Here is a 17,713-nt window from a genome sequence, read left to right as displayed (position 1 = left end):
GTTTCTTAGAATTAGGGAAAAGGTTTTTCCAAAAGGGCCCGTTTTTGTTGTCATTGGGTGTAGTATAAATATTTTTCAGTTTGCGTTAGTACCGGGCGGGATTCGAACCCGAGCCCTCTTGCACAACAGGTGAGCATTTTTTTTTTTTTTTTTTTTCGTCCATTTGATTAATCAGGTGCGAGATATGTGTTACGGCCACGCCAACGGGGGGATACTTGGGGATAGGGTTGGAACACCCGTGGCGGAAATATGACAACCACCCGTTGGGGGATTAGTGGTCGTCCTCACACGGCCTTCCACAAACTCTACCTCCCGGACGCCTGGGATTACAGGAGTGAGCCACTACTCCCGGCTTACAGGTGAGCATTCTACCACAGGACCACCGATACATTGTACACTTCACTGAAAATTAGAAACTCTTCCGAGGAGAGGTATATTTTGGCTAGCCAACTTGTTAATATTTTCTATATCCGTGAATTAAATTGAGGCCGAAACCATCTTTATATTTAATTGGCAAATTGTTTTTAAAAAAGTAGCAAAATATGGGCGGCACTTCTGGCATCTAGAACAAGCCTCAAAACATTTTGCATTCTAATAAGTGCGCAAAAAAGTAATAAAAAATAATAGATTATCTGTATACATTTAACAAAAAGTCTTAAAAATAATGAACGAACGAAAGAGTAGTATAAATATCCAGTGTCAAACCCGGATTACTCATTAATCATCGAATTACTTTTTCGTTGTTAATGTGTACTGGTGCTACTGAATAAATTTTGGATTGAACAAGATGATTAAGTTAATCTCTTTCCTGATATTGGCAGCGATGGTAATAATTAAATTTATATCTATATCTAAATGAGACCGTGATGTTCGTTATTTATGTTATGTGTGGCTTCAGGTTTTGTGCCAGAAATCCATCGACGTTGAAACTCCGCATGCTGTTGAGATCGCAGCTCCAATGCCCTTGGACATGGCCGCGCCCTTGAATACTGTGCAGGAATCGGCCTTCGAATTGCCGGCCGCCGTCTTCGACATTCCTCAACCGTCCTTGTCTCTGGTCCAACCAACAATCGAGATGCCCAAGGATGCCCCCGAAGTTCATGATGTTCCTCACGCCAACATTGGCTTCTCCGGAAATATCTTGAAGGAGAAGAAAGTGGTCCTCAACATCCCTTCGCCGGTCATCGAGGCACCGAAACCCATCGTCCAAACTAAGCCCGCCCTCTTCAGGGTGCCTCAGGCCATCTTCGTCATCCCCAGTCCCGTGGTCCAGCATAAGCCCATGATCTACAAGGTACCCCACACTCTCATCGTGCACCGACCGGAAGTGAACCTGCAACCGTACCACGTGGCCATCCCCCAAATGAAGATAGTCAAGGGTTCCAAGTCCGCCTACACCCAACCCATCCCAGAAAGCTACAACGTCCAGACCTCTGGGTCCGTCTTAACGAAGGTTGATTCTAAGATCCAAGCTGTTCATGGCGTTGGTAAGATGATCGCGGACATGGAAGCATCCAAGGCGGCTTCCTTCCAAGTGGCCAGGAACATCGTCGAGAAGAAGTTCCATGACAAAGTCGCCCGCGTTTCAAAGACTTTACACGGGGCGGTATGAAGCGTAATTTTGTAACATCTTCAAGTGCTGTTATTCGATTTTAAACCCTATTTATTCTTGTAAATATTTATTATCATGTAAATAGAACAAAGCGACATGCCAAATAAAATCTAGCTTTTAAGTCTTGTTTTGTTTTCATACGTTTCGAACTTTCTAGCGAATTTAGCATCTGCATTTACGCTTTTTACGAAGTTGGATACTAAAACATTTTAAATTAGGAAATGGAATTTTAAAATTGAACATATTGGCCTAGCAGTGTCACTACACAGGTAGCAAAATAACTTTTGTAAAATGGTCAATATTTGATTTAAGGTCAAAATAACGTTTAATGGTTATTATCCCACTAATTATAAATGTGTATATTTAGTAAAATATTGAACTCTTTTAGAACTCATGTTTTTATCAAAGTAGTTAGGTTAAAAAAACATCGTTATTTAAATTAAATTCACCACATTCAAAAACATCACTTTTAATATGGATATTTAGGTTATATTATATAACTTTTTTAAGGGTACAAACATGAAACGTTTTTATGTTTGTTGTTAGCTACCAACTAATTTTTAATCTCACTAATAATAAAAGTTTATATATTTAGTTAAATATTAACCACTTCTTAAACATGTTTTAATAAGAATATTCTAATTAAAACATGTTATAGAAGTAATATTTAACTAAATATAAACTTATATGTTTGTTTGTCCGCTATAGGAATCTACAGTTTTCAACTTAGGTCGACCACATTTGGTATACCATCTCATGGTACACTGGCTGTGGTTGTCGACGGTTGTGGTCAGCAAATCACCTTAAATTAATTGGATTAATTTAATAATTAGGTATATCCGCTACACAAGATACTACACTTTGGTCTTAACCCTACACACGAAAAACGATTAAAGTATAGTAATGTTTTTAAAAGCCTTCTTCTACGTATAGACTCTAGGCCGTATGATAAAAGGGAAATTATTGTGTAATCAACGTATAATTGTTTGCAATTGGCATAAATCAGTTGGTTATATAGGGTACGGTGTCATACGTGGAGAGAGTTATGCTAGCGTTGTACTTTCGTCTTGATTGTTACGGTATTTGTCACTAGTCCTTTTATCGGTAATTGCCTGCACTGTTATATAAAAGGTATTTTACTAAGGGATATAACTGCCTGTTTTTACGTAACAGGCATATTTCCCAGGTAAATACCGGGTACCCCATCTAGTTGTTTAATAATTTTAAAAATGTTTGATACCGACATTTAATAGACGTTAATCCTCTCGACAAAATAGAAAAAAGGGATAAAGGTTTTACAACGTTAGAAATCACAACCAAAGTAGATGAAATGAAAATTATTGGTAGTATACGGGTTCATGTGTAAAATACAAAGGAACTGACGAAATTACCGGTTTTAAGGTAAATCTAGTTTTAATATTTAAAAAAAAATTAAAAACGAAGTCGAGTTTTCAATATATTAGTCGAAGTTTGCCTGGGATGACGTCTTAAGCGTCATTTTCTTGCATTAGCCAACCCAATTGGAATGTTGAATGTGTCGGAGTTTCGGCACTGGTGGCTAATCCTTGGTTTTACAATTGCCCCGGGGAGTGCAATTTTGTCGTATTAGCCAACCCAATTGGCAAATGCAAACGAAGAAATAAACTACAATTCAGTTTATTTTTTCAATATAAAACGGATTACCTTTATTAACAAGCACTAGTGTTATGTGTAACAATAAACTTTTCAACTGCATTCTATCAACAATGTACCGTTTAATGTAGTTATACCCAGGTAGCAAAATCTCGTTGATAAACCGTTTGTGAATCGTTGAAACTATGTTGAGAGATAAACGTTATAAAATGGTTGACGATGTCACCAAAATAGACGGTTTATAAAACGGTTGATATTAAGTCTTTTAGTACTAACAGAAGCCCAAGTATAAACGTTATATGATTTGACGTTTATTTAACGTATACCGGGTGTCTACTAAAAAATGAACCAAGGCGAATATCTCAAAATCTGTTTTAGGTACGAATTTGAAATTTTCAAGTCGTATACAAGATGTAGAGAAAAACCTACTGCGAAAATTTCGATGACCTTGATCCATGTCTTCAAGGTCATCCAAAACCTAACTCGATAATCGTAAGTTTTACACAGTTGGTTCCAATTAGAAAAGTGTTCCACGTGACGTTTTAATTACAAATGGCTTTGATTTGATCGGATTTGACCAATAGCAAGCCGAGAAATGCTAGATGAAAAACAAGAAATTCGTTAAGTTGATAACGTGTCGAAAGCGAGGTTCGGGAGCTGATAACTCTAAAGATACTCGTATAGAGTACTGAAATTTGCTACACATACTCATCAGGATTGAGGGTCTTTAGTTTAACAATTTTAATGACCTTGAACCATGTCTTCAAGGCCCCCTGTGCCCCCCCCCCTGGCTACGCCACTGCGTGGAACACTTTTCTAATTGGAACCAACTTTGTAACACTTACTATTCTCGTGTTAGTTTTTGGATGACCTTGAAGACATGGATCAAGGTCATCGACATTTTCGCTTTTGGTTTCCCCCTACATCTTGTATACGACTTGAAAATTTCAAAATCGCACCGAAATCAGATTTTGAGATACATGTATTCGCCCTGGTTCATTTTTAGTGGACACCCGGTATACGTTAAATAAACGTCAAATCATATAACGTTTATACTTGGGCTTCTGTTAGTACTAAAAGACTTAATATCAACCGTTTTATAAACCGTCTATTTTGGTGACATCGTCAACCATTTTATAACGTTTATCTCTCAACATAGTTTCAACGATTCACAAACGGTTTATCAACGAGATTTTGCTACCTGGGTATAACTACATTAAACGGTACATTGTTGATAGAATGCAGTTGAAAAGTTTATTGTTACACATAACACTAGTGCTTGTTAATAAAGGTAATCCGTTTTATATTGAAAAAATAAACTGAATTGTAGTTTATTTCTTCGTTTGCATTTGCCAATTGGGTTGGCTAATACGACAAAATTGCACTCCCCGGGACAATTGTAAAACCAAGGATTAGCCACCAGTGCCGAAACTCCGACACATTCAACATTCCAATTGGGTTGGCTAATGCAAGAAAATGACGCTTAAGACGTCATCCCAGGCAAACTTCGACTAATATATTGAAAACCCGACTTCGTTTTTAATTTTTTTTTTAAATATTAAAACTAGATTTACCTTAAAACCGGTAATTTCGTCAGTTCCTTTGCATTTTACACATGAACCCGTATACTACCAATAATTTTAATTTCATCTGCTTTGGTTGTGATTTCTAACGTTTTAAAACCTTTATCCCTTCTTTCTACTTTGTCGAGAGGCAGATCACTTCCATAATTAAATCTTGGCCGATTAAATCTAGATAGTGATTTAGTTGATTAAATCGTGAACTGCCCCTCATATTTAGTTATATGCCGGACTATCAATTGCGTCTTTAATGTAATTTTATATCCCATCGCAACTAAATCGAATGTTATTTTTATTCTTTTCTGTTGTGAATTCAAATATTTACTGTTTAAAAACTAATCAAGTTCAACTGCATTTCTTCCCATTTAGGCTATGAAATTTTTGACTAATTACCAGTTGGTACCGGGGCAAAGTGTAATAAATAAAAATGAGAGAAATTCCGTATTCGTAGCCCCCTAGCGGTAAACGCGTAAGTTTTTAAAAATATTTTCGATGTCACCGAATTAGATTTAAAGGGGCTCCAAAGTTCGGTGGCAAAAAAAAAAGAAAATTGAGCATGCTTTTCATTCCCCACAACCCCTCACTCGGCCTTGGCAGAGGCGGGCAGAGTCAACCGTAAATTTCGCACTTTACTAACTTTACACATTTTGCCACCGAACTTTGGAGCCCCTTTAAACACAAACCATCTTTATATTTATTTTGCAAATTGTTTTTAAAAAAGTAGCAAAATATTGGCGGCACCTCCAGCATCTAGAATTAGCCTCCAACCCTTTTGCATTCTAATAAGTGAAAAAAGTAATAAAAAATTATAGATTATCTGTATATATTTTTAAAAAATCTTAAAACAAAGAACCAACGAAAGAGTAGTATAAATATCCGGTGTCAAACCCGGATTACTCATTAATCATCGAATTACTTTTTCGTTGTTATTGTGTACTGAGTGCTACTGAATAAATTTTGGATTGAACAAGATGATTGGGTTAATCTCTTTCCTGATATTGGCAGCGATGGTAATAATTAAATTTATATCTCTATCTAAATGAGACCGTGATGTTCGTTATTAATGTTATGTGTGGCTTCAGGTTTTGTGCCAGAAATCCATCGACGTTGAAACTCCGCATGCTGTTGAGATCGCAGCTCCAATGCCCTTGGACATGGCCGCGCCCTTGAATACTGTGCAGGAATCGGCCTTCGAATTGCCGGCCGCCGTCTTCGACATTCCTCAACCGTCCTTGTCTCTCGTCCAACCAACAATCGAGATGCCCAAGGATGCCCCCGAAGTTCATGATGTTCCTCACGCCAACATTGGCTTCTCCGGAAATATCTTGAAGGAGAAGAAAGTGGTCCTCAACATCCCTTCGCCGGTCATCGAGGCACCGAAACCCATCGTCCAAACTACGCCCGCCCTCTTCAGGGTGCCTCAGGCCATCTTCGTCATCCCCAGTCCCGTGGTCCAGCATAAGCCCATGATCTACAAGGTACCCCACACTCTCATCGTGCACCGACCGGAAGTGAACCTGCAACCGTACCACGTGGCCATCCCCCAAATGAAGATAGTTAAGGGTTCCAAGTCCGCCTACACCCAACCCATCCCAGAAAGCTACAACGTCCAGACCTCTGGGTCCGTCTTAACGAAGGTTGATTCTAAGATCCAAGCTGTTCATGGCGTTGGTAAGATTATCGTGGACATGGAAGCATCCAAGGCGGCTTCCTTCCAAGTGGCCAGGAACATCGTCGAGAAGAAGTTCCATGACAAAGTCGCCCGCGTTTCAAAGACTTTACACGGGGCGGTATGAAGCGTAATTTTGTAACATCTTCAAGTGCTGTTATTCGATTTTAAACCCTATTTATTCTTGTAAATATTTATTATCATGTAAATAGAACAAAGCGACATGCCAAATAAAATCTAGCTTTTAAGTCTGTTTTGTTTTCATACGTTTCGAACTTTCTAGCGAATTTAGCATCTGCATTTACGCTTTTTACGAAGTTGGATACTAAAACATTTTAAATTAGGAAATGGAATTTTCAACTTTCACATATTGGCCTTGTAGTATAACTATAACTACATTAAACCCTAAACTATTAAGAGAATGCAGTTGGAAAGTTTAATGTTACACATTATACTAGTTCTTGTTAGTGAGGTTATGCGTTTATATTGTAAAAATAAACTGTGTTGTAGTTCATTTCTTCGTTCGCATCTTCCATTGAATTGAAAAATGAAACCAAATTACACTTTTACAAAATATGAACTAAATAATAATCTCATCTTCAACGCAAATACCTGAATTAATGGCTTAAAGTCGCTCGAAGACTAATTGGTTCTAAGGTGGGGTTTGGTTGATGGTTTTTAGTGTTGTAAAAAGAAAAATTTCCGGAAATTTTCTATGTTTTTCCGAAAAAATAAAACTTCTCATTCCATGATTAGTCTAATACATTGTTTGCATATTTAAATAAAGCGGAATTTTCACCTAATTTTTACGAATCTGAAAATAAAACTAAACCTCTAGACTAGTTTAAACTGATTAACATTGTAACACTACTAATGTTTTGTAGTATGTTTACTGATATTAAGCATTTTATATCGATAAAAAGTTAAAAACATTAAAAACCCCTAAAAAGTAATTCATGTTTTAATTTTTTTATTTTTCCGATTTGCGGAAAATTATCTGGAAATTTTTCCGCATTTTATTTTTCCGGAAAATTAACAACACTGATTGTTTTTATCATGTTTGGGACAATACTAGTCGTAGCTAGGTAGGTTTGGTAAAGTGATTTATCAATCCGATGGAAATCTCATACAGTTTGAACTTTCTCAAAAGTACACTGGCCACCAAGGTCGCCCGATCTGACTCCGTTGGATTTCTTTCTTTGGGGCTTCGTCAAGGACAAGGTGTACCCCACTCCGGTTGAGACCCTTGAAGAGCTGCGTCAACGAATTGTAAGCGCTTGCCGGGAAGTAACCCCGGAAATGATTCAAGCCGCCTTCGACAATATGATTGTTCGCGCCCAAGCCTGCATCGCAGCCGAAGGTAGTATTTTCGAAACGTACTTAAATAAAATGTCTCTTTGTTTTTTGAAAAAATTCGCATTTTTAATCCTACGTAATTAAATCGTGTAATACCTTCTTCGCCATTGTCTCCTCGATTTTTCAGCGGTGTTTATTGCATTAAACACCAGATTAAGAAATTTCTGACTTTCATAAAGTTACACTACTCTCCCAATGGAATTCAAAAAAAGTTATTTTAGCTTGCCCAGCTTGTCACTTTTTCAAGTCGTATTTTTTCAGTGAAAAAGACGTCTATTTTTTTCACGCCAACGCTATATGTACGTTTTCGGTGACGCTCTACAATTTTCTCTTTGACAATTTTCTTATAGCACCTAGCGGTTAAAATTTAAATTTTCAAAAAACGTGGAAATATTTTTCGATTTAGATGCAATTTTGGTAGAAAGTGTCCCCCGGCACGTATAATGTACAGTACAAATTTCAACTTTCTAGATAACATAGAAAAAAAAACACCCTGTATAATTTTAGTGAGAAAGCTAAATTGTTAGCTCCAAATACCTTGTAGTTTCTAAAATATGATTTAGAAAAAAAGCATGTGTAAGGAACGACAATTTTCTTCAATCTAAAATGCCATATTTAGGTCTAAATAACTCGATAACAAATAAAGACAGTCCCGTGAAGTTAAACACAGGTAAATCATATGTGATCGAGAGTTCTCGTGTGAAGTTTGAGCCAAAACAAATAAACATGTAATTAATTATAAAGTCGTTAAGTGAGAACTAGGCTTGAAAAATAATCATCTCTAAAATGAATATTGAACTTAAGGCATTTAACTGTTCACTTAATTGTTCAAACAAAACAGTTACTTATTAATTTTTGACAAAAAGGTAATTGTTTTCAAATCAAATGCGCTAAGTATACGTATGTTTTTTTCATAGGAAGATAGCTCAGGCTTTACAACTGAAATAATATTCTGCAAAGGTACCCAACATACGTCTCCTCTCCTGGGCCAATAGAGCTTTAAATGTTGTCTACGAATATTTTTCGACGTTTTTTTCAACGTCTCTTTTAGAGATATCTAAAATCTATGTTCTTAATATTTTAGTGCGTATCTGTAAAAGTTGATGGGAAAAGACAATTAGTTCAAAAGAGACTTTTGCTTACAAATTTAAGACGGCTTCATACCGAATTCCTCAAGCAAACACATATTAAAGTTGGATTATCGAAACTTTGTGAGTTGAGACCAAAGAACTGCATAATCGCTGGTAGAACTGGAACTCACACGGTATGTCACACACGATCAAAGAAAGCAAATCTTTATATAGTCTCTATCATTGTTAGGAATCGAGTAGAGAGCTAATTTTATGTTCTGATGATATTCACACACATATATTGAATTTCGTTTTTGTTCTCAAATGCCACAAGTACAATTTTAACTGAATTACAAGTCCTTGATATAGCCCCAAAAATTGAAATAACATTGGTTCAAATCAGGAAATCTGGCTGGCCATGCAACAGTTCTGCCTTGACCTACCCACCTCTTGAGGAAACTCGGCATCACGATGAGATTTAACCCGAAGGCTAAAATGAGGGGGTGCTCCGTCGTGCATAAACCACATTAGTTGTATTCTTGCTAGCAGTACGTTTCCAAGTAGCTCTGGTAAAGTGTCTAGAAAGGTTAATTAGTCCAATTATATGGTCGCCAACTATTCCGCACCAGACGTTGAGACTAAACTGTACTTGATGTAACCTAACGGTAGTCGCGTGCGGATTTTCTTGCTGCAACTCACGACTATTATGATAATTGAAGATTCCGTCACGGGAAAAATTAGCCTCGTCAGAAACAAGGAGCGTACTTAGCCAATTGATGTCGTTAGCCTGCTCCTGAACCACTGACAAAATTTGACTCGTCTTGGCTAATCGGCCTCATTTAAAGATTAAACCTTTTGTAAATGGAATAGGCGGTACTGGTGTCCTCGAAGGATATGCCAGACAAGTACATGGTCAACCCGCAATTGACGTCCAACTTGCCTCGTACTTGTCATAGGATCATCCTTGAAGATGGTAAGTACTTGTTCTTCCACGCGTCTTCTGGAACGTATCCTTGTGCAGTATCAGGTCCCGTGGGTTATATTTTTCCAGTTTCTCTTAAGCGTCTGTCAACCGCCGTGAAAGTTTGTCGATTTGGAAGCTGTATTTGAGGAAAGATCTCCTGATAAAAGTGCCGCGCTTCCACCGCATTTCCCTGAGCGAGTCCATACATAAGATGCATATCGGCATATAGAGTGTTGTCGTCTGATACGATTTTTAAAACTTGTAACGTCACAGCTGTAGTGTTAATAGTGGCCGCTATGACAGTTACCGTTTTTATCAATAGGCAAATTACAATGGTGACGTCGCAGGGTTTCAGACGACAACACTCTATTCTGCATTCGTGAAGTACGCCATAAAATAAAAGGTTTAAGATACGAAATGTGAATTTAATTATTGAAGCCCCTCAATTTAATGCAAATTTGAGCCTTGTTCCCATCCAAAAAAACTATTTGAAAATGACGTGTATAGTAGACTAAACCTGTAGACTAAAAACATTTTTTTGTGAGTGACTATTTAATGAGACCATTAATTACACAAGTGTACTAGCATTCGGGGAAAACAATTACTCGGATACGGTTCAATTTAGGAAAACGTTTCTTAGGACCTTTTTCACTACTTAATTGTTACCCAAAGAATGCACCTTAAAAAATTTTATCAGACCTCTCTTAAACACCCTGTATAATACCTTCGAATTAATTTATGAATTAAAAGAGGAAAATAAATTCGTGTCAACGCAGTATGAGGAAGCTCAAATTCCTAATAGATAATTAAGTTTATCTGGTCAAATTTCGTTGTGAATTAATTCAAGTGAAGAACTGAAGAGTATTGAATTTAAGATGTCATTGGTACCATTGACCCCTAAATCGTTGATACCAGTGACCTTATGACCGACGACGTCGCTGCCTCTGGCAATATGCTTTTCGAGTGATCATGTAACTCCCACTATACTTTTGGGTACCAGCATAAGTCACATATAAGACCCAAAAGTGCGCCTTTTGAAATATTTACTGAGAACTAGTTTCACCATTGACCACAATGCAATGTACCGGAATCTCTCTTTGGTCTATGGGCTAACTCCTCGCGAATTTTTTTTTTTCTCTTCATTCGCGCATAGAGATACATTCGTGGCTCTGGAGTGGTAAAATTTTCACTTTTAATGACGTAATCTTTATCCCATCTACTACACTCTATATTTACTCATTCAAAAATATAAAGTTGGTACACACTTTTGGGTCTTATGTCGCTTTTGGTACCAGGTTGTGGAGCTACCCTTGAGTTCAAGTATCTTTAGGCTCCTCTCACTCCCACACCCGCCAGTGACGTACATTTACATATCTCGAACATGGATTCAGACCCCCCGAGCACTAGAAATTTCCGTCGGCGTTTTCACGGTAGCGCAGCTCCTCAGCCTTTAAAATCTATATAATGCTTATCTTAGACTATCGCTCCTCGGACTATTGCCCACACCCGGAAGCCGACATGAACCAACTGGAAATGGTACCATGGAGGAAGTCGTCCCATTGCCGTGGCGTAGGGCCCGCGGTGCGGTAGGGCCTTGAGCTTCGGGGGGCCCCGCTAACCAAAAAAAATTAAAAAGGGGGGCCTCTGAGTTCTCAGCTACGCCACTGCCCCATTGTCCACCCCCTATGGATACTCGTGGGAGGTAATTATGACATGGGTTATCAAAAATGTCAACTAGACAAACCGTCGTATTCAATACCTCGTCACATAATGGATTCCTTTTTGTGTCACACTCCGCCCAGTCTATGCAACTTGTCTATTTCTCAAAAAAGGTTAACTTTTCCAAATAAGAGATCACAAATTGGCTAATTTGGCCTAATGTTAAACGTAACGTATAACGGAGGAAGGAGATAAAGGCGGTTTCTAAAATGACAGGTTTGCCTGATAATTCAAGTACTCTAAATAAACCAATTTTTTATTATTAGGCCTTTGATCAGTTTAAAACCTTGCAACCCAGTCATTCATTAAAAAAATAAAATAAGTATTAATATAAACACCAAACATTTAGTTTAAAATAAATGTAATAGTGTTAAAACCACTTTTATTTTATTATGAAAAACATTTTTTACACTATATACATTTTCCAGAAATTTAGGTATAAATACATCTACATTGCAATATCAAGTAAGCTTTGCAGAGAAGTAGGTACCCAAGCCTTGTCATTGAAGACAAAAACTACACCTCGATCAATATACATTGTTGAATTCCCGAAGCGATAAACTTGTTTCCCTTCTTGATAACGATTTGGAACTGGTGCAAATAAAATACCAGCTTCTTCGGCCTTAAATACAAAAATAAGTGTTAAAAAAACCAAATTGACAATAATAATAATTATGATAATTGTACTTTTTTCTCAATCATGTCCTTAAAGCTCATGGAAAGAGAAGCGGCTGAAGAAGCACCCCTGATAGCTTGCGTTACTGAGTCATACGTCCATTTTCCAACTTTAGGTTGTGATGTAGTAGAAGGCTGTGGTTCAGTTTGAGGCATGTTAGGCATAAATGGCACACCCTCTCTTGGTCCCATGGGATATAACAAAGGTGCTTGTGGGTTAGAAACAGCGTGGTTCATGATATCCAGTGCCTTGTTAAAATGATCTGTGTGTCGAAAAAAAATAGGGTTATTTCATATTTAGTTTTCAGAGGTGTAATTTATAACAACATACCTCTAATTATAGGATGACTTTGTAAATTGGGAGAAACCATCGATTTCCAGCCCATGTACCACTTGGAAACTTCGTCATAATTTGGATTGTGTCCTAACCATGTGCATAACACTTGTAGCCAACGAGGAAAAAATGTTTTGTCCAAGAGATTAACCATGGCTTGTTGCGGAATCATGTCTTCCCATGCGATTGTCCATTGCCAAATATCTGTAACAAACCACATCAAAATTTAAAATAGTTCATCGGTTCCAGTAATCCTGGCCCCTAAAGAAACTGATTTATGTTAAACCTTGTTCAAAAAGAACAAAAATTTCAATGACCTAAAGAAACTTGTCTAAAATATGCCCTGACATAGAGAAACCGAGGGGCTGTTCACTGATTATGTAATCTGGGAGTGCGCGAAGATTACGACGATTACGACGATTACGAGAAGATTATGCCGAGATAAGGCACTCTTTTTGGGAAGCCTGTACACAGATTAGGCCTAGTGATCAGCCCCTCGAGAAAAACTAACATAATCTAAGCTTCATCTATTTTTCTGGAAAAAAATTTACCTAAGTGTTGTTGATGAGGGTTAATAATGAAACTTTGCATGACTAATGTTAACTTGGGCAAAATATTGGATATGACAAATGCTTCCATGGTTCCTTTGGAGAAAACATTCCTCCATGGTTCCAAAATTAATTTGGCCGAACAATCACTCGGATGCCAATTTGTCAATGCTACAGCTAGTTTGTGCCTAATTGGTGCGTAGAGACTTTCCAATCGTTCTCCCATTAGCGGAAGCCATGGATGAAGCCAGGCATGAATGGGCATTGTGTCTGTCACTGGATTCCAATCATTTACTTCTTGCTCCAGCCGAGGGAAAATCAATTGTGTTAAGCAATTATCCAAGATCCAATGAGGCAATAAAGGAATCCAATTCTCTAATAGCTCAATTATGTTTTCTGGTTGACGGACTGGCCATTGCCTACGTTAAAATATCAAATATTAGTATATTCAAGTAAATTATCTCGCTGAGATAAAAACTTACAAAGCAGCTCTCCTCACAATGGGCATCCAAATGTCCCAAATGAGTTGATGATATGGATCAAAGTTCCCATCGATATTGGTTAAGTTACTCCTGGCACGTTCCTCCGTTTCTAGCACATCCTTCCAAGTTTTGAATAATTCCAAACCATAATATGGATTTTTCAAAGGATCCCAGGGATCTAAAAACTTCTTGACCTAAGAAGAAAGAAGTTAAAGGGTAATAGTGCCTTGGAGTAGCAAATGTGGAATAAAAGATTAACGTACTAGGGGGAATACAATCGTAACAGCCAAATCAGAGAGTTCGTAAAGTTTGTATTCTTCGTAATAGTCTTCTTCAAGCTTCTTGAAGATTACCGAGGCTTCACCCAATGTCATTGATGTTTCTTTAGATTCAAGACTAAAGGAAAGAAAAAAGTATAAAATTAGAAAACCATTTTTATTTCAAAATTTACTTCTATCTTATTATCGAACAAACCATCCAATACTTAAAGCAACTGTCGGCTCTATCATTGCCACCTGTATTATGGAAAGGCCCGTTATTAGAGATGGCCATGAATCTATCAGATTCTTTGGAAAAAAGCGACTTTAGTACAGACCGTGTTGCCATCTATTAATGGCCAAGGAAGTTAAATTGTAGTATTATATTTTAACAACTTATACTGTTTAGTGGACTTAAACCTAAATTATATTTCCCATGTAAAAATATTGTTTATAATTGCTGTAATGTATGATATTGACCAATTTACAAACTATCCAATCAACGCCAGGGGTACCAATAATGATTGCATTTTGGGTCAAAATGTAGCTTAATGTTTTGATGTCGACGATAGTGACATCTGCTTAAAAAAGAGCTACTTGACTTCGAGCCAACACTTGCTTTAAACTAAGATATTTAATCAAATAGATGATATACTTACATAACAGGATACACCTACATAAATTATTGCCCAAAAAAAATTTCCTACCCTGAGGAACGAAGATTCAAAGACCACACCCCAATGATCATGATACCCAAAACTAAAGGTGAAAAGGATCCACACAAATAACTACAACCCACAAATCAAGAACCAAATGATGACCAGGCCTCTCACAAATAAATTCCCTGTAGATCCCTCTTGCAAATTAAAACCCTAACGATTACACCTCACTAAATGTGATGAGGTTTAAGCCTTTAAAGGCCAAATTTGCACAATACTACACCTAATAAGGTTCAAAAAGGAAACAAGAATGTTGCAATGATGAAAATACCCAACTAGGGGGAAGAAAATGAAACGTTTTTACCTGTCGATGAGATTTAAAAGTTCCGTTATGTGATCAATTTGTTTTTTCTCTCTATCGAGAATGTGCGAAAGTTGCTCGTCTTCATGCTGAAGCGAGACAATACGATCTTTGGCTCGACTCAATTCACGGTCATTTCTCAAAATAGCTTGCTCCGTCATGTCAACCAGCAAGTCTAAATTGTGCTCCAATTCGGGGAGAGCGAAATGGGTGCCTTTCCCGACTGTTTCTTCAACTGCTTCATCTTCCAAATCAGGTTTACTATGTTGCTGATGAATTTGATGGTAGCCTGCAATGAAGCATCACTCGCGGTTAAATTTAAAAATATTGGTCTAGAGGAAAAAAGGGTTTGTAGGCCTGTTTTAGGCTTTAAATCAAATTTCAAAGGTTATTAGTCTGCCTGGCTGAAAAAGTGGTTTAAGGTCTTCTAAGTTGAAATACTTTATAATTGAAAACTTAATTTTAAGAGATTATATTTGAATATTTTATTAAATTGTTAAATTTTATGCAATTTAAAAAAAGTAAATAAAATTCATTTCAAAAAGGTATTTTTGCAAATAACTTTTAAACACCTTGTGTTCAAATACATTTTTGGATTTGCTCATGTTTCAAATAATATTACGCCTCAAATACTACATTACTTATAGCGTTTTCCATTTGACTCCTCTCAAGCGCTCAGATCAACATTTTGTTCCATTTGAGTGCTTGGATCTGCTCCAATCAAGTCTAGGGTGTTCCATTTCCCACTCTCATGTGCTCCGTGATTGCCGAAAACCAATCGGCCGATTTCAACAGATCAACGGGATCAAGATTGGAGCCAATTTTGGCATGTTCGTTTTAGATTGTTTGGAAAAATGGCAGACAAAGAGGCGAAAATTCAAATTACTAGCAGACGAAAAACAACAAAACGCGGGAATATTTTAATGTAATATTCCATTTGCAGTTTTACTCTAGTCGATTGGGGCGAGATCTATGATGTCAGAGCAAATTCGGAACAAATCTCGAGCACTCAAATGGAAAACGCTATTAATTAGTGACTACGCATTTTAAAAAGGTTTTCAAATAAGTTAAATTTAAATATGGAATTGAGGCATCATAAGCTAACACATAAACAACAGTAAGTTTATGTTAAAAGAAAGTACGTGAATTTGCCTTACACCCTAAAAAATTACATTTAAAGCTACGAAAAGGGTTTTGGTAAGTTGTGCTCGCACCTCACCTGATAATACGCGCTGTTCTGGCCCTGTCATATCAATTACCTTCACACTACTCAAGTTGCTAAAATCTCCTGCCAGTTTCTTGTACGCTCCTTCCGATTTGACTTCCTCTACCGTCTTATAGACATACTTCACTTTAGTCTCGTCCTGGAAAAATAATTTAGCCCACAAAAAAAAATCCCAAATATCAATATTTTGAAAAAAAAAATTGGTTGAAACTCTTCCTACTATTGGAGTATTAAGCAATAATTTTAACAAGTTGTACAATTATAGGCCTCGGTTTGAAAAACCAAAAAAAAAAAATTACCACTGCATTTGCTGGTTGAATTTATTTCAACCACCATAAGCATAACTTACCCCTTGTTTTTTCTTCCATTGATGCAGATTTTCTCTGGCTTTTTTGTTCGATTCTTTATCTTCTTCTTCAAGCTGTGACGCAAAAACTGGCTTTGGTGTTACATGTTCAGGTCCGTACAGCCCTAAAGCTCCTTTTCCTTCTCTCTTTTTGGCTTGTATCGGAGTAACTATGCCTTGTCCATCTTTACCAAGACCTGTTCCAGGTTTATAACCCATCTATAAAACCAAATAATTATTTAATTTGGAACTAAATGCATATTCAATATAAGAAATACCTGTTTCATCATTTTTGATGCTACACCTCTTGTATAACGTTCCCATCCTCCTAAACTTCTAAATAAAAATATAAAATTTTTTACCAAATGAGTTTTTAGTATATTTCATTTTTAACATACCCTTCACCCGCATCTCCAGGTTCTCCATGTCCTATACCAGCAAATCTACGATTACGGCCTACACCTCCACCACCAAACCCACTTCTGTTGTTGGAATTATTGGTGCGACGTGAGGGTCTGACCACTTTCACTTCTTCATCACTTGAATTTTTACTTTCATCATTTTCAACTTTCACTTCTGGTTTCTTGTCCTTAAAACCACCACTAATGAAATTAATAGGTGCAGTGAAGTCCCGTTTCCCACGAGTGTCCGACCCAAAGCTCGGTCTACTTTCCGTTTCTTCCTCATCACTATCCGCCCAAATTCCTGAAATTTACATCAAACATGTTTCTAAACAAAGCTTCATTGCAGAATAATAAATTATATAGCCCAGAATATTCATTCAAACCAAGGCTTACCATAGATTTGTTGATGCTTCGTGGGCCTTCTCCGACCCGGTCTATTGAACTCATTTTGAAGATCCCAGTCCGTTATCTCGAACGCTTCCATTTCCACCGCCATTTTTAGTATTTTGTGCAATTACTGGATACGTAAGTAATTAATAGAATATAAAATTTTTGATCTTTGATTATGAAATCATTGACGAAGATTATTGCGGAACACACTCACACAGTCGATCGATCGAAACTTCGAAAGAAAACTTCAAGATGGCGTCAAAAAATATTAGTTATGAGTAGCCTTGGAAATAAGTTTTTTTTAACTGGTCCCTAGCTTATGAATTACTAAACTGGTCTCATAAAATGTTCTAATATTGTCTATATGTTTAGAAGTTAGATTATGTTGGTATCATTAATTTTACACGTATTCAAAATAGTTAACTTAATT

At 37.1% G+C, this 17,713-nt stretch overlaps 3 protein-coding genes across 3 annotated transcripts; 2 read left to right on the top strand and 1 right to left on the bottom strand.

Annotated features, from left to right (window-relative positions):
• The first annotated feature begins 801 nt into the window (after positions 1–801).
• On the top strand, positions 802–1,733 carry LOC149958420 (uncharacterized). Its single transcript, XM_090165842.1, has 2 exons — positions 802–826; positions 899–1,733. The coding sequence occupies exons 1-2, from the start codon at positions 824–826 to the stop codon at positions 1,610–1,612; spliced, it is 717 nt and encodes a 238-aa protein (XP_090021968.1). The 5' UTR covers positions 802–823; the 3' UTR covers positions 1,613–1,733.
• A 3,978-nt stretch (positions 1,734–5,711) lies between these two features.
• LOC149958419 (uncharacterized) lies at positions 5,712–6,747 on the top strand. The gene is made up of 2 exons (XM_090164955.1): positions 5,712–5,834; positions 5,907–6,747. The coding sequence occupies exons 1-2, from the start codon at positions 5,796–5,798 to the stop codon at positions 6,618–6,620; spliced, it is 753 nt and encodes a 250-aa protein (XP_090021081.1). The 5' UTR covers positions 5,712–5,795; the 3' UTR covers positions 6,621–6,747.
• A 5,241-nt stretch (positions 6,748–11,988) lies between these two features.
• On the bottom strand, positions 11,989–17,522 carry LOC149958418 (tuftelin-interacting protein 11-like). Its single transcript, XM_090165841.1, has 12 exons — positions 17,287–17,522; positions 16,888–17,194; positions 16,768–16,825; positions 16,493–16,708; positions 16,138–16,282; positions 14,922–15,207; positions 13,905–14,037; positions 13,642–13,835; positions 13,163–13,578; positions 12,609–12,815; positions 12,290–12,540; positions 11,989–12,224 (listed from the first exon to the last, which is right to left on the bottom strand). Exons 1-12 carry the CDS (start codon positions 17,387–17,389, stop codon positions 12,051–12,053), a joined length of 2,490 nt encoding a protein of 829 aa, XP_090021967.1. The 5' UTR covers positions 17,390–17,522; the 3' UTR covers positions 11,989–12,050.
• Between the last annotated feature and the right edge of the window lie 191 nt (positions 17,523–17,713).

Source organism: Leiobunum rupestre, chromosome 2 (genome assembly GCF_980474605.1).
Source record: "Leiobunum rupestre chromosome 2, qqLeiRupe1.1.hap1, whole genome shotgun sequence".
NCBI lineage: Eukaryota > Metazoa > Arthropoda > Arachnida > Opiliones > Sclerosomatidae > Leiobunum > Leiobunum rupestre.
Note: the sequence above shows the minus strand (reverse complement) of the source record. Positions and strands in the feature narration are given on the sequence as shown.